This window comes from Astatotilapia calliptera, chromosome 17, assembly GCF_900246225.1.
Source record: "Astatotilapia calliptera chromosome 17, fAstCal1.2, whole genome shotgun sequence".
In the NCBI taxonomy this organism is placed as follows: domain Eukaryota; kingdom Metazoa; phylum Chordata; class Actinopteri; order Cichliformes; family Cichlidae; genus Astatotilapia; species Astatotilapia calliptera.
In genome coordinates, this window is record NC_039318.1 from 1,291,517 (window position 1) to 1,315,923 (window position 24,407).

Genomic DNA, 24,407 nt, shown 5'->3' on the forward strand with positions numbered 1-24,407 from the left:
ACTGCTCGTATAACACATCCATCTTTATGGATATATTATACTTTCATCCAATTCCCTGTGGAGAAATTTGGGTTGCATCATCATAGCAGTGGTAATAAAATGTGTTCAGGGTGGCATAGTGTGCAACTCGGTTTCATGCATTTACATTTAAATCAGCAGCATAGAGCCTGGTAGTTTCACACATTACTGGCTCCTGGACTTTTGGAGATGTTGCCGTTTGCTTTGGTTCCAGCACTTCTTCAGTTACCTTTCAACACTGTTGCAGTTGAAAGATTTCATCTGTTATTGAGGATTTTAGCATCACAGATCATTTAAAAGCTCCACGTGAGGAAATGTCTTGCAAAACAGTGTCTTAAATCTAGTTTTCTTTTAAGTGATGCTGAGACAATGCTCCAAGTTAAAGACATGGAGTACTGACATAAATTGTGGTTTGGAAATGCAGATTTCTGTACAATATGCTTGAGTGCAAACATGTAAAAGCGTTCCCCGCTTTGTGCTACAGCACTCCAGACTTAAGGCGATCTCTTCAGAGGGACACACAGATCCAGAAACACTGAGCGATATGAATTAGATTGAAATCACAGCATGCGTAATGGAAGCTGTGTATGTTTGTGTCTACATCACAGCGAGCTGCATATTGCTGCAGGGAAGCTTGTTTGGATTGGACAGACAGCTACAATACTCTGCTGTCCAATATTTCAAAGGAGGTTGAGGCTCCACTTGTGGTATGAATCAACTTTATTACTTGACCAACACAATTTGGCCTGTGGCCTTTGTCAGGGTCTGTTAAATATTTCATGCAGCCACTTATAGACCTGGGTACAGATAACAATAAGAATAAAAGTCAAAATCTCAGTATTGCTCCCCAGAGGCTGAAATCTTACTAAATTAAAAATGCTGAGAAATATACTTTTTCACAGGGTCTCACTGTGATGAGGGAAACAAGGTCATGAATAGTAAAGTTTACCCATCAGGCAGCACGCTACAACTCAAACACGATACAACTCAGTATTTCTGAGTTACTGTTAAAGGTTAATCAGTCACATCAAAACGTTATATTGATTATGTTGCATGTGAAGATAAGCTCACAGAAAATGATCTCCTGACTCTGCTGCTTCCCGTAGCTCCCTCAGGCCAAAGACAGATCTCACAATGGAGATTCACTGTTTGCTGGGTGTGTTAGTGTTTTATCTTTTACAGCACAAACTCCATGTAGTTTTAAGTGTTTTTGAAGACCTTGGGTTTCTCTGAGGACGGTTATAAACCTGCCTCATACCCATGAACTTTGTTTAATCACACATCAGATCTTTGACAAACATCTATCACTGCAGAAAGGAACAGTGAACATAGACATCACAACATCACCCAGTCGAGGCCTGTCGTCTCAGCTCTCCAAGGATGCTGAGATACAGATGCTGTGCGTGCACGTGTGTGTCTGCTTTCTTGTGTTAAGCTGTTTGCTGGTCAGTGTAAGGTTGTAACCAGTAAGTGCTGTCGTACTTACGCTGATGAGGCTGATGACTGTAATGAAAGTGGTTTTGCTTGGTGTGTGTGATGTGTGTGTGTGTGAGCACGCACATGTGTGTGTCTGTTTGTGCGCTACAGACCTCAGTATCTTTGGATGGTTCTCTGTTCCTGTAGCTTTTTTGTTTTAAATACCTGCTGGATATTTTTGTGTGTGTCAGATCTAAGTTAGCTGTAGTTCAGGAGGTCATCTGCTGATTGGAAGGTTGGTGGTTTGATCCCTGGCTGCCCTTGGGCACGATGCTAACCCAGAGTTGCTCGCTGATGCATCCATCGGAGTATGAATGTGCGTGAATGTTAGTTAGAAAGCACTTGAAAGCATAGAAGTGAATGCGGCATGTTGTGTAGAGTGCTTCGAGTGCTCTGGGAGAGTAGTAGTTACCAATTAGCACTGCTTGTGTCAGCCTGTGTTTGTATTTTCATTGCAGCAGTGCTGACCTGTCCTACGGTTAACCTGACACAGTGAACTGAGCTCAGTGTAAAGACTGTTTAGCATTGGCGTCCACCACAGTATTAACTGGTTCTGCACTGTGGAAACATCATGCACACACTTTCATCCATACCATTCTGTAATGGAGCAGCCTTTTATTTTTAGCATGAGTGGCCCCAGTGGACATAACAAAAGCAGAGGAACTTCAAAAAATGAAGAAAGATGAGCTGAAAACATAAAACCAAGCACTGATGATTATAAACCAACCACCAGGAAATGTAAATGCCAAGCAGGCAGTTCTTAAAAATGGCATACTGAAAGGCTGGGTCTTAAAAGATGCTTAGACTGATTGACAGGCGTAAAAACTGGATGCACAAAGCTGATCTATGAATACCAAACACCATGGTCTACTGTCCTTTAATGGCCAACATGCATAAATCAAAGAACATGTAGAGAAACCAGTGTTCATAACTCCAAAACGCTGCACTGGTGGATACAAGCTTGGGTTCTGTGTCTCAGTTTTCTCAGACACACACTGTTGTGTTCATTCTGTACACACTGTATTTGTTACTACATAACAAAACTAAATATGAATGTTTAGTTTTAACATGTTTATTTAAATCTAGTAACTTTGTTCCGTTTAATATTGATACATTGACTTCATTTAGTGAACAAGCATGTTATAAAAGATTGGCTTCCCTGAGCAGAGCTGCTAATATCCATCAATTAGTCATATCAGGAGGACGCCCAGGATATGCTGGACAGATTATGTCCCCTGGTTGGAAGAGCTGCCAGTCCAGCTTGGGCTTGAATAATTGGTACCTCATGGGTGGATTAAGGGAACATTTTTAAACAAAAGCAGAGTTGTGGTTGAATCACTGATAAAGGCATAAACATCTGTAATACACATGGATCCTTACGAGGGCCAGATTCCTAGGAAGGCAGGAGCAAATCCATTCGTCTGTTTCCTTAACCACTCATCCACACTAGTGCCTTTCCATCTATCACTATGCAAGATGCAGGGTACCCAAGTAGTGACGTTCACACTTCCTGCCGACTAACATGCATGTGTTTGGGATGAGCGGAGAAAGCCGATGCAGGCACAGGGGAAATATGCACTAAACAGAAAGACCCCGTGTGACCATCAGATTTGAACCCGAAATCTTTTTCACATGAGTGTTGAACACTGCACCACCATGCTGAAAGGTGAAAAAAGATGTTCAAGAAATTAGAACTCTTCATTTCATATCTTCAGACTGTCAACAGTAGTTTGGTCGCTCAGGAGGCAGAGCAGGTCATCTACCAATCAGACAGCTGGTGGTTTAATCCCACGTATCCTCGGGTAAAATACTGACCCCAAGTTGCTCTCTGACCCTGTTATTGGATGTGACTTCTTGATAGAAATCATTCAGCTCACGTCTCCAACTATGATGCTTTCAGAATAAATGCAAGGCAAAGTTTTTCCTTTTAATATTCATGCAAATAGAATCACTGGAGAGTTTTGGGAAGCTAAAAATATTCTTCCCTAACGGCCAACAGGAGAATCAATTTACAGTAAAATATTCACAACTTACCAGGAGGTCATATAATTTTGCTCTCTTTCCTCACATTCATCCTCCATTTCTGACAGTCAGCAGCATCATGACGGTCCACAGCACAGCTACGGGAAAACCTGTGCTGGTGGACTTTTGGAGGCCAGCAAGAAAGCTTTGAATGAAAGCAGAGTCACAGAGTCTGGCATAAATTTGTCTCTTTACCTTCTACCTCATACGAACTCGTCTGGCATAAACACAGTAGTAGATTGGCTGTTACTCGTTACTCGTTGTCCGTCTTTATTACCTCTCCACTACACAAAAGTTCCAAACTGAAGAATGAATTTAGGAAGTGTAGGACATCCCTGTGTGTGAGGGGAGTGGGGGTGTCTCCAGTGCATGTGGCCTTTGTGGGAGCTCCAATCTCCCATTAGCAGATGCATTTAACTCTGAGCTGTTAGCACAAATGCAGCTCTCACTCAGAAGCAGTCGCTGGGGCATTGCTCCACCTGGGCCTCGTTCGTCTTACTCTTCTTGCCACAGGCGAAGCTGCAGTCGCTCCTTATGTTCAGTTTGAATAACTCCTCTCGTTACCACTCACGTCACGTCTGCTCTGACTCATCTGTCTTCATGTGGCGATCCTTTGTCTCACTGAGGACACTCAAATATTCACTTCTGCTTCGTACATCTGTTATCACACCCCTGTGGCTTTTCATCCTTGGCATCTATATTGTGAGTCGGTCATTTGGGGAGAGTCACGGCTTCTTTAAGCTTGCAGTTTCTGTTAAATTCTCCTGACGCTGTACAAAGCTGGAATGTAATGTAAATGCAATAGAAGCTCTACTTGTGAGACTCCCTCAGGTCTTCTGCCTCCAGCCTAGCAGAAAACTTTAGGAAGAAGAGTTTTTCTGAATAACTGCTGGTGATAAAAACAAACGTATCCTGGAGTATTAGCACAGAATTTAGTGCTATTGGCAAGAACACAGTGTTAGTGTGTGTTATATGAGTTGGATTTGCTTGGCGAGACTGTTGTGATTGGCTGTAGCACAGCTTTAGGTGTGTTTGCAGCGTGGCTCTATACAACATCTGCTAACTGCTTTCATGACTTTAAGTTTAAGTTCTGCTGTGTTGTGCTTGTAAATCGTGCCCTTGATAACAGAGCACAACTTCAGTTATTTGAACCAAGCCAGCTCGCACATGCAGCTCAATATCTGCCCTTCTTGAAGGATTCTCACAGTTACAAACCCTCATGAATTTCTCACCAGCTTCTCTCTCCTGAGAACATTTCTCCAACTTAAGATGTTTAATGCAAAAGACCCTGGAGTCCAGGCAGTGAGCACCAGGGAAGACGAAGATCATTCCACCCCGTAGCAATGTTGGGAATTTAGTGGCATTGCTGGCGCCTTTTCCTGTCTGAATTATTCATCTCCTTGCGTGCTGCCTGTGTCTGCCGGTGTGTGATGGTTTGCAGATGACAGCTCAAATTGTCAGCTTGCTTCAGATGCCTCCGTCTGAGCCCAGCATGCCTTTCTTCTTCACTTAGTTGACGTTTGCTTACATACATGCTTTTTTATTGAAGGGTGGAGTGTGGGGAGGTGGAGGGTGAAAGTCGTGAAATGTGTGGGTGTGTGACTCCCACAGGGCATGTGTGAAGAGGTTCAGTGAGTTCAATTTGAGCTTTCCAGCCTGTATCCAGGCAGAGGTGTCTCCTCCACTGTCTGACTCACTGTCTCTCTCCGTCTTTGTCTCCTCATGACTCTGACTGTCTGAGCCCGGCGAGCTCCGAGGCCCCTGGTTGGCCCCCATGTGACTCGGTCTGTCTGCACACTTGGCCACCTTTCAACCAAATTATGCTGTGTGTGTGTGTGTGTGTGTGTGTGTGTGTGTGTGTGTGTGTGTGTGTGTGTGTCTCGAGGGAGAGGTGGAGTATAAACAGTCATCACTTCCTGCCATTCATCAAAAGCTTGAGCTACATGAATCTCCATCTCCCTCCACCTACTGAAATCGTTATTACATTGTAAAATGATATGATGGAATACTCTCATAAACTTTCTGTTATTTGCATATTTATTTTCTAACTTGTTTATTCAATAATCATTTTGAAAAAAAGTATATGATTTCATTTGTGGGAGATTTCCCATCATGCACTGGTCTAAATTCAGGTTCCAAATCTTTTCTTTGTAAATAATTAAAGTCTGGAGCCTCTAAAAGTCTGGCATGCAAACCATCAAGTTTCCTCTGTCTCACTGACTTATGCTCAGTTTCCATGCTGACACTTCCTCAACACATACATTGCTCGACTATGATACCAGCAAAACACATGTGGTCGGTTGCCAGGCAAAGACTTAAGTGGACGTTTGAGGTCTTCGTTCCCATCTGAAGGCCACTGAGTACGAATTCCTTCCCTTTTTTGTCGAGGGAATGTTGAGTCATGCAGCGAGCTGTGACTCAGGGCTTCTGGAGCAAATGTGTAAGCAGCATGGTGGCATCATGGACAGTAGTCTGCAGCTGCACGTGGGCTGGACTTTTAATACTGACGTGTGAAGGTTTCATAACCGTCGGATTCATACGATAACAAGAAATCTCACCAGAGGCACGTGAAAGTTAAAAAACAATGAGGAATATTTGTAACATATTTTTGATTGAATGGAGCTTTTAAATTTGCATTGATAACACACACGACCGTCACACACACTAAATATGCACACCATGCTGCTTTTCTTATCAAATGTCTTTATTGACATGTCAGCTGAAAGCTTAAACCTAAAGCTGGGCAGACACTGTGCGATTTTTTCAGTCGCGCGATTCAGCTCCTGCTCAAACTGCACGATTGACTCGCAGGGGTTAGAAGTTCATAGGTCACGATGCAGGGTCTCACACTATACCGCCCGATGCTCTGATGCGACCTGAATGCTCACACTGTGCGTCCATAAAATGAAGGTTATAACAGAAAATCTGTCGCTCGCTCTCTCTCTCTGTCTTTCACTCACACAGACACACCACCACCATCAACTTTGCTAAATTGCTAATGAAAAACATGATCAGCTGTGATTGAGCAGCAGTGTAGATCCAACTATTTTCACGGTTGTTGTGTCGTGATAATTTTGTGAGGCCACATCTAAAAGGCTCGGATGAGCTTTCTAAAGTTCTACAAGTTGTGCCTCCATCGCTTGTGTCCAGATCACACGCTGCACAGCCGTGCTGCTCCGTCTTTTTCGCTGACATTTGTGTTTGCGCGTGCGCAGTGTGACAAACTGCGGTGACACCCTCACGACGATCGCGAAGATTTCAAACCCAAGCGATTGATGATCGGGAGCTGGTCGTGAGGTGTCAATCGCTTCTCGTTACCCCACGTATACTACACGATGCACGTTGAAGGCCAAAATCGGGCCGATCGCCAAAACGGTCACACGACTCAAAAATCGGCTCAAAATGGGCCAAAAATCGCACAATGTCTGCCCAGCATTAGAGCCACTTCAACACGTGGAAACACGCGAGAAAGCTCCACTGACTGAAGAAGGTGTGGGTGACTAACAGCAGTGAAGTGAGGAATACTGACACTGAAACATGCACCTGCAGGCTCTGGCAGCATGTGGACCCAGCATGACCCAGCATGTGGTCATGACCTCACGTTGCAGGTGCAGGTGAGTAAAATGACTCCACAGAGTCAGAAGGTCACAGGTTAGGACAGTGAGATGGTTTAGGGTGCCTATGTGACTCCTGTTCTGGGCTCATTCATCTGGAATAAACTGACTGACTCCGATTGTGTTTGTGTGCTTCCTGCCTGGACACCTTGGGGATATCAGCCACCTGTACTGATTGGGGGTGTTTTTCTTTCAAAACTGGGATAATATGTGGATAAAGTTCTCACGGATACGTCCGATTGCAGGGTGGGGCTGTTAAAATTCCTTGTGTGAAATGGTGCCTTGTATATGAATGAACTCAGTGTCACTGCATAAGATGGATGAAAGGCAATAAAAACAAAAGAGTGTTACATGTTGTTCACTTTTTCCACTCACTGCCACCTTAGAGATGTCAGCATTACCAAAATATGAATCTATAGTTGTTTAGTGCAAATTATTAATATTGTATTAATTCCCCCATCGATTTTTAATTATTCAGCTAATGAATAAAACTGGCCTTGAAGCTATAAATGTAATATTTATTATTTCTCATCTGAAAGCTTCTAACATAACGACTTTATTTATTAATCCTGTAGTTCAGGATCAATTCCTCTGGTAGATGCTTTCCTTTTTGGTGCATTGAGGTGAGAGTCAGTGCAGAAACAACAGCGATCAACATCAGTACTGGATGTAGAAGCAACACATCAGGATTTGATTGTGGCTCCAAGTGCATCATCTACGTACTGCAGCAGTGCAGCTCATGTTCCTGGAGTAATGCATCAGGAATGGGATTCCTCGTGTTGAATGACAAAACACTGACGGTAGGATGATGCCGAGGTTATCTGCGTGCTGCGCGGTGGTGCTCTTTCACCTGCTGCCACTTCTTTGTGTTTCATGCTCTGTTGTGTTAAAGGAGGCCTGAAACGTCCGGTCCACTGTTCATGTAGTACAATGTAGATGTGTGTAGAAGCTGTCAGGTGCTCTCTTTGTCCTTGTGGATTCAGTCCACAGTTTTCCTCAGTTTGTCTCAGGGACATCTGGGCTGGAAGTGATACAGAAGACTACTTGGTACAGCAGAGTAGGCGGAACAACGATCGTACTGAGGGCAGCTCTCCAGAAATGATCAGCTTTTTTTCTTACGTAATATGATAATTGTCAAGCTAGATTTGTGTTGGATTTTTAATGTGACTTTATTGGAAGTGTTCTTGATTTTTGGACATTCTGCAGAGACCCCATGAGATGGCTCTTGTGACCCTCCTTTGTGGCTGTCCATAGAACAAAGCATAAATGATGGCTAAAGTCATTTGAACTCTTGAATAAATGTGAGTGGAGTCATTTTTAACTTTGGCTTTCTGAAAGTCTGGACATGGCTGCTCTTCCACTCATTTTCAGTCCGGTCTCTACAGAAGACTTTCATATTGTTTGTTTCTTAAGCCTCTTGATGACACTGACCTGCAGATCATGTAAGCATAAAGTGGCACCTTAAAGAACCAGTGCTGTGCCAGAAACCTAACACGTGATCTGACAGATGCGTCTGGACCTGGATCCATCTAATCAAAGCCTGATCAGAAATGGGCTCAGTGGCAGGGCGGCTGTCAGGAAGCTGCACTTAAGGAGAGAAACAAGGCTGAGGATGCCAAATTATAAAAGAACAGGACTAAAGACCAGTGGCAGCCGGTCTTATGGAGTGATGAATCCAACTTTGTTTACAATTCTTACTAGTGTTAAGATGTGAAGACATTTCATAGAAGGCTCAGGGTTCTCGCTCCACAACCTTATCCAGTCAGCTGCTCTGTTTAGTTTGAAAAAGAAAAGGAGAATTAAACTAACTGAGATTCATATTTTCTTTATAATGAGAGAAACTCTGAATGTGTCTCCGTGATAACTTGATTATATCTTCAAACGTGGTGATTGGCATTTCTTGCCTCCTGCTGTTCTCAGGACCAGTCAAAGCTTATTATGATGCATACTGATAATAAGACTGAGCAGACATGGAGTTTGGAGAAATATTAGATCTTTCTTTCCTCCTGACTCTGCCTGTGAGCCTCAGGTGAGGACTGTCACAGACATAATTGCTTGTGTATTATCGTCGTGTTAGTAATCATCATTAAGGGGATTAGACTGAGCGCTCCAACCAGGAAAAGACACATGCAGTCAATCATCACTGGAGACTTGATTGGTTTTATAGCCTACCCACTCACGCTGGGAAAATCACTTCCCCAACTTCTTATTGAGCTTTGTTTAATGAAGTTGTGCCAACATTGCTAATCACCTGTATCTCTACTTCCCTGCTCCAGTTGCATTGTTCATTTAAATCCCAATTACACTGTGGCACTTCACTTTGTGTAGGACGCTAACACACACACACACATAGATTCATATGTGTGTGTGTGTGTGTGTGTGTGTGTGTGTGTGCGTGTGTGTGTGTGTGCGTGTGTGCGTGCGTGTGTGTGTGTGTGTGTGTGTGTGTGTGTGTGTGTGCGTGTGTGTGTGTGTGTGTGTGTGTGTGTGTGTGTGTGTGTGTGTGTGTGTGTGCGTGTGTGTGTGTGTGTGTGTGTGTTGGCTGATTATTATGTGCGGGCGGCCCAGTGTGAATTGTCTCTCCTTCCTTTCCTACTGTGAAGGTAAGATTAGTGACGAGTTCATCCTCCAGTGGACCATAATCCTCTGCTGATAGATGATGGCAGATGTTTTGCTTGATTGCAGGCCTGTACCGAGCATGTGCAGAAGCATCCCTGCTGTTTATAAGGTGACTCATTCATAATCAGATGGTGAGAAAACTGAATGCAGTGTAATACTTTCTAGCTGCAGTGCTTGTTTTGCATTAGGCCACTTTAAAGCTTGTCCGCTGAGACTGTGCATTAAACTGCAGCCTCATTTTTAAAAAGACATAATTTTCTACACTGTGCTTTTATTTTTGAACCATATCAGATTAACTTTCAAAGAAAAGTAAATAAATCTTAACCAGATCTAACTCTCAGAACCTGCAGAAGGATACAGATGTTTCACATGCTGATGTGTGTGCATAGTGCACATGATAATGTTTGACCTAAACTGAAAAAAGGTAAGCTTGTTTTCTTTAGCATTATTTTTACGGGTTTACCGATAGACTTCTGGTCCTGTCCTGTGATGATGTATGAACCCTGCTTCTGGACCCAAACTGCTGTGTTTATTAAGGCTCGTGTCCTGATGCATTCTCAATCATCCAGGTAAGTAAATCTCCAAAAGTTGATTCTGATGATTCTGCCCATTGTTCCATCAGTGGGCTGGTTTCAGTCATTGTGCAAATGTCCTGTTCATAAGATTGGAAACCTGCAGACTGAAGAAGTCACTTGGATGAGTGAAGCGATTCTCCCACTGAAAACGTCCAGATGAACAGAATCAGCCTTTGGAGATTAAGGCTGGTGTGTTTTTAACTTGTTTGAATGGTTTCCATCTTGTTCTAGTTCATCTGAACGAGCCCCTAGAAAAGGCCGTGATTGCCGTCGGCCTCGCTGGGATTTTATTACCACTGTTCATTTTAAAGCTCAGTTTAAACCTTACGATGTAACTACAGCCCAGCCCATGCAGCAGCATAGTTACAACATGTTCTCATCCCAACGTCTAACACACCCACGACTGTGACAAATCGTCCGTATGTTACACGTTGGGAGGCCTGAGAGCACATCATTATATAGCAGCTAGCCCAACTTCAGTAACCCTGCAAACGTCACTGCTGTTTAGTTTCCTGTCTTCATTTATGTTGGAAGTGATAGCAGAGCTGTACGTTTTAATTTCTCAGAAACCTCTCAGTCAGAACATGCTATATCATGTTTAGGTGGAAGCTAGCGAGCTAACATCCTGCTAACTTCTAACTCTGTTAGATGTAATACATTCTGTTTTCATTGCCTGGATGTTAAACTTAATTGTTACACCTGGTAGAGCAGAACGCTGATCATTTTATTACAGATGAAAGACTTTAGACCGTTTTTAACTCTCAGTGATGCTGCAGTGTTCGTTTGACTTTGGGACCTGAAGACTTAGACTGGATAGTTTTGGGCTGTAAACTTTAAAAAAGCAACAGGACTTAAATTACAATGCGAGTACACATAAGGTGCTTTAACTTGATTTTTCAGCACATTATAAAACCAAAACATAACTATATGTAAAGTGAAAGTTTCCAAATGTAGAAAAACTAAGCTGCAAATATCATATAAAAATTTATTTCAACCTCATCTCCCTTTTCACTCTTAATCTTTGCCTTTCAGAGATGAATCCAGTTTCCGTTTGAACAGACAGGCTTATGAAAGCCCATTTCAAATAAAGTATATATACATGAATAGTTCTGATTTTCAAACGGCACATTTTGTACTGGTGTACAGTAGCACACACCATTCTGAGCACTCTCATGCTTGTCTCTGCTGACAGCCTATTAAATCCTGTCACCTGGCTGAGAAATCGCTCCGTGGTGCTTTCAGACAAAAACATCTTTTAGCAAGTCTTTTGTTCTGTCTTTTCAGTAAATTGTGAAATGAGTTTGTTTTTTGTCGCCTATTTTAGAAAGCTGTTCCTCAGGAAGCAGCATGGAAACATTGTTACTGGAGAATACTTTCAGTGATTTGGCTTTTTCTCCACTTGCTTTTACAAGAGCGCACACTTGAAATCAGAACATTTTTGGAGCACTTTCACCAGTGGGATGATGGTGACAGCAAAGAGGAGGAGAGGAGGCGGCATATCACAGTGACTGAATGCTGTGTGCACTCTTTATCTGTGGTGCGTATGGATGTTTGTTCAGTGCGCAGAGCGCCTCTTAGTTTCGAGGTAACGCTGGAGACTGCTGCCATTTGGGCTGGCAGGGGAGTGAGTGTTACTGAATGAGGAGGAGGCAGGAACCATGTCAGTGGTGGAGGCAGAGCTATGTCTCAGTCTGCCTCAGCACCTCTGATGGGTTTCAGCTGTTTCTAAGTTTTCATTCATGTGTGTTGGTGTCTCCTGTACACTCAATCCTGGCTCTAAAAGCACGTCATGTAATTAAAGTGCCAGTTTGGAGCTGGTGCCTTATCACACACCAGTTCTCAGCCAGCAATGCTAGTTTGAGAATAACACAGACTGGATCATCTAAAATCTACTAACAGGAGGCACTGGAGAAGGGATCGTTGTGACCAGCAATACCAAAATATGGCAACCACCAACTTTAAAAATCTAGCAGTAGTTTATTGTCTAATATGTCCAAGAAAAAGATCAAATCAGGAGCTGTAGTAGAAAAGTATACATTTAAATAACTGTGTGGCGGGGTTGACTAAGTAAAATAAACCAATTCGAAGTTCCAGGGGCTATCAGACCTTAGCTGGGGTTTGATTTAAAAGCACATTTGAACCCAAAACAGTGTTAGGTTCGCTGACTCATGCTTGATGAGACAGCAAACTTAGAAGAACTGCATCTCAAGGGAAATGAAAGTGAAAGAGCATCTTAATGGCTCAGCATGTTCTGCCCAGATCCCCTGAGAGCAGAGGCCAAATGAGGCAATGTCCTCAAGCTACAGCAGAAGAACGGACGATCTCATGGCTGTAGCCTGCTGCTTATATGCCATATCATAGACACTATAACTATATAACTTATATTCCACTTGTAGTTTAGACCTTATGCTCTCAAGTGGGGCACTAAAGTACTCAAAGTCACACAAACATGCTTTTACCTAAGCCTGAGCTTTACACAGTTGTTGTAGTTTAATGTGGAACTGAAGTCTGTCTGCACACACACAGTGTAGCCCACAGAGGTACGGCTAAAAAGTGACCTCATCCAGGAGATACTGTTGGAACTACTTCAAGAAGACAGAGTAAAGGCTATTTTTGAAAGTATATTTTAACTGGTTACTCAATTAATCAGTGGAAAGATCAATACAGTACTCAATTACTAAAATCACCAGTAGCTGCAGTTCTCTTGTGCTAATCAGGTCACGAGCAGTTGTCCAAGCATTTCACTACATATCGTACTGTGTATGACTGTGTACGTGACAAATAAAAAATTTGAATTTAATCCACCAGAGACTAATGGACAGGAACTGGCTGCAGTATTTTCATCTTTGGTCAGAGAGAAAAAACAAACCAACACTATTTCTGTACCTTTATTGTTCTGGACTGAGATCTCACTGCAGCGGTACACGCACTGAATTGCTTGCAACAGTGGCCCCTCCCTCCCCAGGCCGGGTGCAGGGTGAGCCCCGGTAACCCTCTTTTTTGAAGAAGAAGATTTTGCAACAGCTTGAAGAGAAAAGGGAAAACTTTGCAGCTGTGTGACATGCAGAGTGCCAGCATAAACATGACAGCTGATGCACCATACAGCTAATCAATAACCAAAGCTTTACTTTACTTAGTAATTCACTAATATCCACACGTGCTGTACTGTGCGTATTGAAGTTTCAGAAATGTTAGCAAATAAAGGGTCAAAAGCAGAGCTGAAGATCTGCTTATTGGAAAAGTTTATGCATGTTTGTTTATACAAACAAACCATTGCCGTTAAATTTCAAGTATCTCTGACAAACACATGCAGGGCCTGCATTTGTAACGTGCTCTGCTCGCTGTAGCATTCGAAATGTACATGTTCATGTACGCTGAGAATCTGTGAGTCTGAAAGCTTATTAGCATCCACATTGTGTGTGTGTGCGTGCGTGCGTGTGTGTGTGTGTGTGTGTGTGTGTGTGTGTGTGTGTGTGTGTGTGTGTGTGTGTGTTATGATGGTGCACAATCAATACTGTCAGCACTGAGGAAGTGAATAAGGTTCTGCTTTCCCATGACCTTACCTGATTCCAGAGCTCAGGCATCCAGCCAGCTGGTGCAGGTGATGGTGGAGGTTCAGCCCAGTTCCCACTAATTAAGGAGCCAGGTACTGGTAGAGGTGACCTTGTGTTCCTGTTGACTGGATTACATGCAGAGTTCTGGAAGCTGGTTTTCAGCCTTGTCGCACCAGTCCCAGGCCTTCATGCGCTGTGACTAATCCATTACTTCAAGGTAACAAACACACGCAGGAATACTGGCAGACTAAAAAGTTCATTAGTACAGCTGTGCGTGGTGGCTGTGTATGTGATGCCTGGAGGCATCAGAGCAGAGAGATAAGGCCTGTGTGGACAGATTTAATATAACTTGTACATTTTGGTTTGTGTGTCTGTATGTGTGCTTGGGGCAAGTTCTGCACCATGTGAGGGATTTAGAAAGATGAGCTTTTCTCTCACTTCTTTCTCCAGGGTGGTCTCATTTGCACAAACCTACAGAGAAATTTGTTTTACCATAAAAATGGAAACACGTAGGCTGAATATAACAGCTCACTCCAGCTGATGGAAGCAGCTTCTGTATATATGTTCCTTCTTCCTGATGTTGCTGTCGTGTGGTATCGCCACGTCTATCGCTACGGCCATCTTCTTCTGTTTGTCTACCACCACTATGTCCGTCTGTATCTGGAAGTCCCACAGGAACTTAGTTCTCCCATTTTGACCTCGGGACTTCCAGGTTATACTCGGCACAGATGTTCCTGTACACTATGCCGGCCACTTGGTTATGGCGTTCCATGTATGCCTTGCCTGCTAGCATCTTGCACCCTGCTGTTATGTGCTGGATTGTCTCTGGGGCATCTTTACACAGCCTGCACCTGGGGTCTTGCCTGGTGTGATAGACCCCAGCCTCTATGGATCTTGTACTCAGAGCTTGTTCTTGTGCTGCCATGATTAGTGCCTCTGTGCTGTGTGTGTGTATATATATGTGTATATATACAGTGGGGCAAAAAAGTATTTAGTCAGCCACCGATTGTGCATGTTCCCCCACTTAAAATGATGACAGAGGTCAGTAATTTGCACCAGAGGTACACTTCAACTGTGAGAGACAGAATGTGAAAAAAAAATCCATGAATCCACATGGTAGGATTTGTAAAGAATTTATTCGTAAATCAGGGTGGAAAATAAGTATTTGGTCACCTCAAACAAGGAAAATCTCTGGCTCTCACAGACCTGTAACGTCTTCTGTAAGAAGCTTTTCTGTCCCCCACTCGTTACCTGTATGAATGGCACCTGTTTGAACTCATCATCTGTATAAAAGACACCTGTCCACAGCCTCAAACAGTCAGACTCCAAACTCCGCCATGGCCAAGACCAAAGAGCTTTCGAAGGACACCAGGAAAAGTATTGTAGACCTGCACCAGACTGGGAAGAGTGAATCTACAATAGGCAAGCAGCTTGGTGTGAAAAAATCAACTGTGGGAGCAATCATCAGAAAATGGAAGACATACAAGACCACTGATAATCTCCCTCGATCTGGGGCTCCACGCAAGATCTCATCCCGTGGGGTCAAAATGATCATGAGAACGGTAACCAAAGATCCCAGAACCACACGGGGGGACCTGGTGAATGACCTGCAGAGAGCTGGGACCAAAGTAACAAAGGTCACCATCAGTAACACACTACAACGGCAGGGAATCAAATCCCGCAGTGCCAGACGTGTTCCGCTGCTGAAGCCAGTGCATGTCCAGGCCCGTCTGAAGTTTGCCAGAGAGCACATGGATGATACAGCAGAGGATTGGGAGAATGTCATGTGGTCAGATGAAACCAAAGTAGAACTTTTTGGTATAAACTCAACTCGTCGTGTTTGGAGGAAGAAGAATACTGAGTTGCATCCCAAGAACACCATACCTACTGTGAAGCATGGGGGTGGAAACATCATGCTATGGGGCTGTTTTTCTGCCAAGGGGACAGGACGACTGATCCGTGTTAAGGACAGAATGAATGGGGCCATGTATCGTGAGATTTTGAGCCAAAACCTCCTTCCATCAGTGAGAACTTTGAAGATGAAACCAGGCTGGGTCTTCCAACATGACAATGATCCAAAACACACCGCCCGGGCAACAAAGGAGTGGCTCCGTAAGAAGCATTTGAAAGTCCTGGAGTGGCCTAGCCAGTCTCCAGACCTCAACCCCATAGAAAATCTGTGGCGGGAGTTGAAAGTCCGTGTTGCTCGGCGACAGCCCCAAAACATCACTGCTCTCGAGAAGATCTGCATGGAGGAATGGGCCAAAATACCAGCTACTGTGTGTGCAAACCTGGTAAAGACCTATAGTAAACGTTTGACCTCTGTTATTGCAACAAAGGTTATGTTACAAAGTATTGAGTTGTATTTTTGTTATTGACCAAATACTTATTTTCCACCCTGATTTACCAATAAATTCTTTACAAATCCTACCATGTGGATTCATGGATTTTTTTTTCACATTCTGTCTCTCACAGTTGAAGTGTACCTCTGGTGCAAATTACTGACCTCTGTCATCATTTTAGGTGGGGGAACTTGCACAATCGGTGGCTGACTAAATACTTTTTTGCCCCACTGTATATTTTCATCATCCCTGTGGGAAGCTTCTTTGTGGTCACGTTGTATCTATTGACATAACATGATAATGATGTTATATCTTTGTACATATTAACTAATATCCACGTTGTTAAAAAGTAAAATCATACCTTTCATTGATTCTCTAGTTTGTCTCAGGCTTTTGCATGTTTTTTCATTGCAGTTGTGTTCCTCTGTGCTCTGTGTGGTTGCTTTCAGCCTCCTCTTTTATTTTATTGCATCCAGTTGTCTAAGAGCATGTGCTAAGATATATAATCATTTTCTCCGAGGTAGTAAATAAGATTTGTTACATGTGTAACAGTGCTCTTATGTGGAGTAACAAGTGAAAGGTCCCCACAATACAACTAGCTCATTTATGTCTATTCAAGCCTCTTCTTCAATTGTAGTGACTGTTACCGATGCCTGATTTATTATGGCCTCCATTCCAGTTAGCCCTGGGTCCACTGGTGCTAGTGAATAAGAATCCCCCCAGCTGTGCAACCTGTCAGTGAACACAGTGCAATCACACACACTCAGACACTAAATCCTTAATACCTTGAGACCCACCTCAGGGCTGTGTCCACAGCAATCAGCAGTGGCCCACCGTCTGCTGATTCAGCTTGTACTGACTTACTGGTGCTGGAGACGTGTGTGTATGTGCTGGGTTTGAGCTGGCCTGTGGAAGCACCTTAAAGGCAAATACTATGCAACTGCGTTACTGTGCTGCGAGCTCTTGTTCTCCAAGCCAGCATTAATTGCCTATTTACAACGTCCACAGCAGGACGGAGTGCTGAACTGCATTATTAAAGACCAGCTTTCACAAAACTATTATCAATCACGCTCTCGTGTGTGTCTGTGCATGGTTAATTGCACATAGCGTGTGTAAAGGCATCCCTCCTTTCTGTCTAGCATTCCCTTTGGTGTTTGAAGGTCATTGCTGTCTGCTGGGGCTCGTTACACTAACAAGCACCGGCTCACTCCCTAGGGCTCTGTCAAAGGATTCGTGTGAACAGAGGATTACACGTCTCTTACAGGGATCCAGGCTGTGCTCAGTTCCAGCCCCATCACACCCCATTCTTCAATTTTTAAGCAGGATTTGAAAAAATCAAGAGTCTCCTTTTCTGTTTTTTGCTTTGATGCTCTTGTGACGCGGAGGACGAGAGAGGCGAGGACACGCCCCTCAATCAGTCCTGACGGAAAGTTCTCCGCAACAGGAAAAATGAATCACTAAATAACATTCATAATAATAATGATGATGACACTGCAACGACATCTTCATCAGATATTGTGTACACAGGCTACATGTTTGCGGTCAACACATTTGTTAGATGCTGCAGATGAGCAAATATCCATTGTGACATTATCAGCTCTGCACAGCAGATTTGCAGCATGTCCAACGGGCACACAGACACACACCCTCATAAAGTGTAGGTCTAACAGGACAACGGTGTTTATCTGGCTTCTGATCCTGAATCATTAACCAATAACTGATCATTAATTAGAAGCCACGCCCTCCATGTCATGCGCAAAACTGACAGCATCACAAAACTGTTCGAAATAGCATCTCTCTGTGGTCCAGTTGCTGCACTTTATAGCCATTTAGTCTCTTTCTTGCATCTCTTTGTGGCAGAACTTTGTCTGTGGTTGTGTTCATTCGTATTTACTTCCACTGCTCGTTGCATCTCTGCTGTTTTGTTCATTATTTCATCATCATTTCATCGTTGCGTTGTCTCTCTTTGTGTGTTTTGCAGCAGGTTTTTTGTGACTTTGTCTGCAATCACATTGTGTCTCTCAGTTTTCTTTTGGAGTATTTGATGTCTTTTGTGTCTCTCTGGTAATTTTGTCTTTTTCATCCCTTTGTTCCTCTTTATTGCAGCACCTCTGTCTTTCTGGGACTTCCTCAGCCTCTGAGCCCTGTGGCCTGTGTGCAGAAGGCCTGTGGACCATCCATTTCAAACATACAGCGTATATAAAACTGTGTGTTTGACTGCTTTGTTTTCATATAACTATAATAGTTCTTAACCCATAAGAAGTCTGTGGTGTTTAGAAACAGGTCTGGCTATTATTTTAACCCCTGATCAGTTGAACAGTATCAGTGTGCTTTAAATGTAAACATACTCTGTTGTCCACGTATAATCCTACTTTGTTGCTTTGTGGTTGGCAAACATGCTGTGAAACCTGATTCACAGATGGAAACTCGCCGTAGAAATGAATGTACACCTCTTGTTATTCTCATCGTTAGCTTTCCTGATGGCAAGAACACGCGTTCATCCACGAACACGAGGCAGATGACGTGCAGAACAAAGTGCTATTAAACCCTCGGCTTTCTCGTTAGCGGTTCCTTTCCTTTCCTGTTGATCCTGCGCCGTTCTTGCGCACTTTTCCGTCCAGAGTAATTGGAGAGAGTGTGCTGGCCGAGGCAAAGTGTTGCGCTGGCTGCTCCCACTGAGCCGGTGCCAGCAGCTACTGCTCTGTATCGAGTTGTATAAAGAGCTGAGATCCAGCCAAATAAACACTGAACTGTGGCTTTGCCCTTGGCATATAGTCACTGCTCTCATTATTTATCCCTGTAGCTTTCTGCTTGCCACTTGCAGCAGTTGGTTGTTCAAGGTGATGCTTCCACATGTGGGATATTCAAGGAAGGGAGTAAAAAATAAAGGGAAGCTGGGATTTAATCTTTCATCAGTCAAAGGATAACAGCCCCCTTGGATGTAGACAGACTCGTGTTCAGTGTGAGGAATAAAAGGCGTTACTGTTGTGTAATTACCACATGTGGCCACAGTCACCGCTGCTGAGCAGCTATGAGCTGAGATCACAGACTGTATAGAAAGGATGGATGGACGCTTGGAGCCAGCCTCAAGTGTCGTGGAGGCGTTCTCACACTGATAGCTGCATGAAAAATAATCCAACCCAAACGATATGTTTTTATATAGGATGACGTGTGTTCTGCACTGCATGCTGTCAAAATGATTGCTGTGTCAGAACAGCTGCAGTAAGTCTGAATGTCCTCCGTTCTTACTGGAGCATCATCTGTTTTCCAGTCATGCGGAGGAACCCCTTCATGGTGGAAGGCTGCTGTAGGAAAGGATCCCGCAATGCCCTGCAGGAGCTCTACAACCCCACACAGGTAGGACACTGTCCCACTTCCATAAGCGCCCTTGTCATCTCCTTATCACCACCTGCATCTGTTTTCACATTTGTATTTTACTCCAGGTTTTCGCCTGAAGAAGGCGGTGGAAGAAGGCCTATATTTGTCTTTGCCTGCATGTTTAGAAGGCAGATATTTTCTTTTCTAACTGTTGGTGCCCACAGGACTGATGCTCAGTCTTTACCTGAGGAAACAGCTGACTGTTTGTGAAAGCTCAGCATAATGATTGATTCTCCGTCTCTTGGTCAGGAAATGTTGCCGGCCTCAGGTGATAAGTCATCCCGATTGTATCATAAATGAGAGCAGACAATAAATCACAAGAAAGGACAGAGGTTTTTCTCAGGTCTCACAATTTACCCTTTTCAAGGACAGTGAGGAAATGACAAACTCCTACTAGAAGCTCTTTTCTGCAGCATTTTTTCATATCGCATAAACAGCGAGACTATTACAGTGCTGTCATGTCTGTCCCAGCCAGTGAAACCTTGCTTCATCTCATTTTTCACGATTTAAAACGCTTTACAGGACGACGACCATCTGACCGCACGCTGCCTGCTATAACAGTGTGATTGCCAGCATGAAATTAAAGCGTATAATGTGATGTCATTTTAATGGCTCGAGTTTTACTGGACAGTTTACAGTGAAGAGACTGACGCAGGAAAAATCAGAAGGAGATGCAGACACAGGCCTCAGCCTCGTCGGTTTATGCTTACAATTAAAGAAGCAAAGGACATAAAATAGAGAACACCTACCATGTGAATGACTTTAAGAGCGATGGCTGGGATAAAATCAAATGAATCAAACCATATCAGTGGTTTTGCACATTACTCCTGAGCATATGCTATGTTTGCTATGATTTCCTATCACCCAGAGAGCTTTTTAATTCAAGGGTAAAAAGAAGCTTTGGCAGCACTTTAAATGTAGCTGCCAACAGTGCTGCGCTCATAAGCTATACTGAACTGAAGGGGGACCAGAGAAAAGCAAATGTTTTAAAAGGATGGCACTAACAAAGTCATTGCTAACTTTAATACCATGTATAGAATATTCTTATAGGTTTTATATTTCATGGAAAAATGAGTCTAGTGAAAACTGCAACAATCTGTGCCCAGTCTGTTAATGCTCACAGAAGAAGGATTTGGCAGTGATGGCTATTATTTTGACCTGAAAAGTCTAAAATTGTCCCATAAAGTAGAAAAAATAAATAAAGTTCAGCACTCGGTCTAGTTCAGTTTGTCCCTCTCAGATGAATCTTCACTTGTGTCGGTGTGCTGCTTCAAACACACGGTTACAAAATGCTCCAGTTTGGATAAACATGCATTAAAGCGAATGCAGCATACAGATAAAGTATGACCGAAATAATGGATGCAAGATGAAAGGAAATGCTAACATACAACAATATGTTTCATTTTAAGCAAACTCATTCAGCCAACCTGATGAGCTGAGGAGGGCTGCTGCAGAGTTCAGGCACTGCGTCCTGAAAGGTGTGGTCACCTCTTAGTTTAAAATAACAGCGTGCTGCAGTCAAAAGGTTACTATCAAATATCAGAGAGACGAGTCGTCAGTTGGTCCAAATTATTAGGTACCACTATAGGATTGGTCTATGCAGTGTTTCAGGTACAGCAGACATCCTTACACAGACGTGCATGTACACAGAACTGAGTGCAGCCAGGTTGGTGCTGGACGTCACACTCTGTCAAGCTGAACCCTCCATGTCCTGCCAGCAAGAGGAACTGACCCTCTTTTGATTGTTCCCTTTGTGTAATACCAGAGCCTCTACAGTGTAGGGCCGAACAAGATGAACAGCTTGTGTGGGGAGGCGCAGGCGCATGTTTGGAGGCGAGGTCCCACGCCTGAAATTCAGATACTTTATCTCCAATTAGAATTCGAGTGTTTTACCTTCTTGGAATGTAACTTTTTATCTGGACAGTGTATCATCAATATGTTTAGTTTTCATGAGAAAACTGGAAACTACAGCATGTAAAGCAGGCTGTAGGTGAACCAGCGAGTGTGGCTGCACAGGTATGAGTCTTCTTAACTTCAAACAGCCTGCATCAGAGAGGGGAACGTTCAAAGAAACCCTGCTTGCTGTGATAATGAAACTGTGCCTCGATGTTCACTGTGATGGATTACCAATCTCAAGCAAGTGAGCTGAAACCAATGAGTGCCTCGAAGGTAGAAAATCAATTCAACAACTTAATGTTCAAAAGATGGTTGGAAAGGATGGAAAGTGTACATGTTTTGCAGTATGCAGTATCAACTAAATCAGGCACATTTTGGAGCACTGTGGAGATGCACATTTTGTGCAGCTGTGGCTCTCGGGGCTGAGCGCGACCTGCCAGCAGTGCAGTCACTGAGGAGAGGAGCATGACAGGAGGACACTGCTGGAGGTGATGGTGATAGATTGGATAGTTTCTGCTCCTCTTCTGCTCTCTGATCAATGTCCTACCATCTATCACTTCCTGTCTGCATGCCTCTTTCTTCTGCCGCTAACCCCGACAGTGTCTTACCTCACGCTTCCTGTTGTCCTTTATTCACTGTGTTCTGCTGCGCGCTGTCTCAGGCTGTCCCTCATCCTCTCCCTCTCTCCGTTTCCATTTCACTGTCGGCCATTTATCACCCAGGACCTTTTAAAAGCATACCGTAGGAATTTAAACGGTTTGCTGGACAGCTAAGATTAGACCAGGCGCACATGGGCCTGGCGTTAGTTGATTTTCCCTGGATGATTTTTCCCACTCATGTGAAGCACCATTGATATATTTCTATGTAGAGGAGGCTTCTAGTGCAGCTAGGGTAAATTTTAGCAGGGTGCTTGGGGTCAGTGGTCAAAGAGAGATGTGTGTGTGTGTGTGTGTGTGTGTGTGTGGGCGTCGAGCGGAAAACAGAATCATAAATAGAAATAAATGTAAGACTCATATAAATATGAAAACCTCACTTTGTGCTTTTAGTGCATCTGTAATCCACTTTTACAAAACATAAACTTTGCAAGCAGCAGCCTACATGGTGGCTACACAGCGACCTCGTGCAGTCATTCACAGTAGCAGGTTTATGCAGACTGTAGGCGTGTTTCCATCCACCTGTTTTTATTTTTAACTGCTGCATGATAGAAATGATTGAAACGAAATGCAGAAAATCTAATGAAACTTCAAAATATTGGAACCAGTTTAAATACAGTGGGGCAAAAAAGTATTTAGTCAGCCACCGATTGTGCAAGTTCCCCCACTTAAAATGATGACAGAGGTCAGTAATTTGCACCAGAGGTACACTTCATCTGTGAGAGCCAGAGATTTTCCTTGTTTGAGGTGACCAAATACTTATTTTCCACCCTGATTTACGAATAAATTCTTTACAAATCCTACCATGTGGATTCATGGATTTTTTTTTTCACATTCTGTCTCTCACAGTTGAAGTGTACCTCTGGTGCAAATTACTGACCTCTGTCATCATTTTAAGTGGGGGAACTTGCACAATCGGTGGCTGACTAAATACTTTTTTGCCCCACTGTAGGTGGCATCCTTGCTAGTGAACAACATCATGTCTCTATATACGGTATTAATCATGCATACAGCAACAGGGTCCATGTCCTCAGGCCGTTCTGTCAGCAGGGCCGTGCTGTCTGAGGTATGATTCATGTGACTGGCAAACACAGCCTGCACACACCAGCATCACTGCTGACAGGCCTGCAGCTTTACTGTTATTATTTGCATGTAGAGATTTACTCATATTCATATCTATAATTTCCCAGCGTCACTTTTAATACACAGCTCCAGAGTTTATTAAACAAAAGTAAATGAAAGCTTCCCTTGCAGTATTCTCATTTACCCACTCAGCTCCTCGCAGCCCTTTAATATGCTACTCTGTAATAATCTGCACTCCTCTCTCTCCGTGCCGCTCTCTTCTTTTGGATGTTTTTGCTTTCAGCTAATACATGCTCGCTGGTTTTCTTACAAAAAAGCTCACTTTAAATAAATCTGAAGTCAAGTGTTTAATTCAGGGCTTAACTTCCCTCTTATTGAGCCCTGGAGGCGCAGAAGGCGGGAGCTACAAGGTCTCGCTTAGACTTCCAAAAGCCCAATGACACCCTCGTCTTTGTGACTTGAACCTGTGTGTTTTTAGAATACATTATATTAAAGCTAAGCTCTGACTCCTCAGAGATAGTTTTATTAACCACAATTTAAATCAGATGCTGAATGTAATTAAGTAATTTAACGTGGCCACATGTGGTCAGAGTACATCTAAATACAGTAAAGAAACCTGCTAATGATCCTTCTTCCTTTTTATCCTCCAACCAGCAATGACAGGCTGGCTCACAGAGGCAGTTATAACAGATTATACCAGCTCACTCATTAATGCTGAATCAGAAATCAGACTTGATGCTCAGATCTGTGCCGTAGTAAAAGGAATGACTCAGCTAATGTAGGCTAACATCGTCTATGTGTGTTCATTGTGTTTGTGCTGAGGGATCCAAGGATACACAGATGCTTCAAGTTGTTTTGATGATCCATCTGTTTGGGCTTAAAACAATAGTTTGCCTTAATCATACTGCTGTTGTCTCCTAATCACATCCATATCCACCTCTGACATCATAAAGTCCAGATGCCAGGATTTCTTCTGAAGTGCATTTAATAAAAGTTAGAGAATTATTTTCTTGTTCTTACTACAAACTTTTCTGCTGCCAGAAAACATGCATGAGTTTGTCCAAAAGTAACAGGACAGTCTGATAAGAAAAATACAATCGTTCAGAGTTATGCAGGTTTCTTGGCTTGTTGGTGAATTCTTCTCATCAACGTTAAGTTGAAAGCCAAACAGTTCAGA

The 24,407-nt window shown here is 43.3% G+C and overlaps 1 protein-coding gene across 1 annotated transcript in view; it reads left to right on the forward strand.

Annotated features, from left to right (window-relative positions):
• The window catches only part of chst11 (carbohydrate (chondroitin 4) sulfotransferase 11), a 98,653-nt gene that overhangs the window by 50,922 nt on the left and 23,324 nt on the right, over window positions 1-24,407 (forward strand). The window contains exon 2 of the mRNA XM_026146709.1: window positions 19,492-19,577. Within this exon, the coding sequence (XP_026002494.1) occupies window positions 19,492-19,577 (86 nt within the window). The remainder of the gene's footprint in view (window positions 1-19,491; window positions 19,578-24,407) is intronic.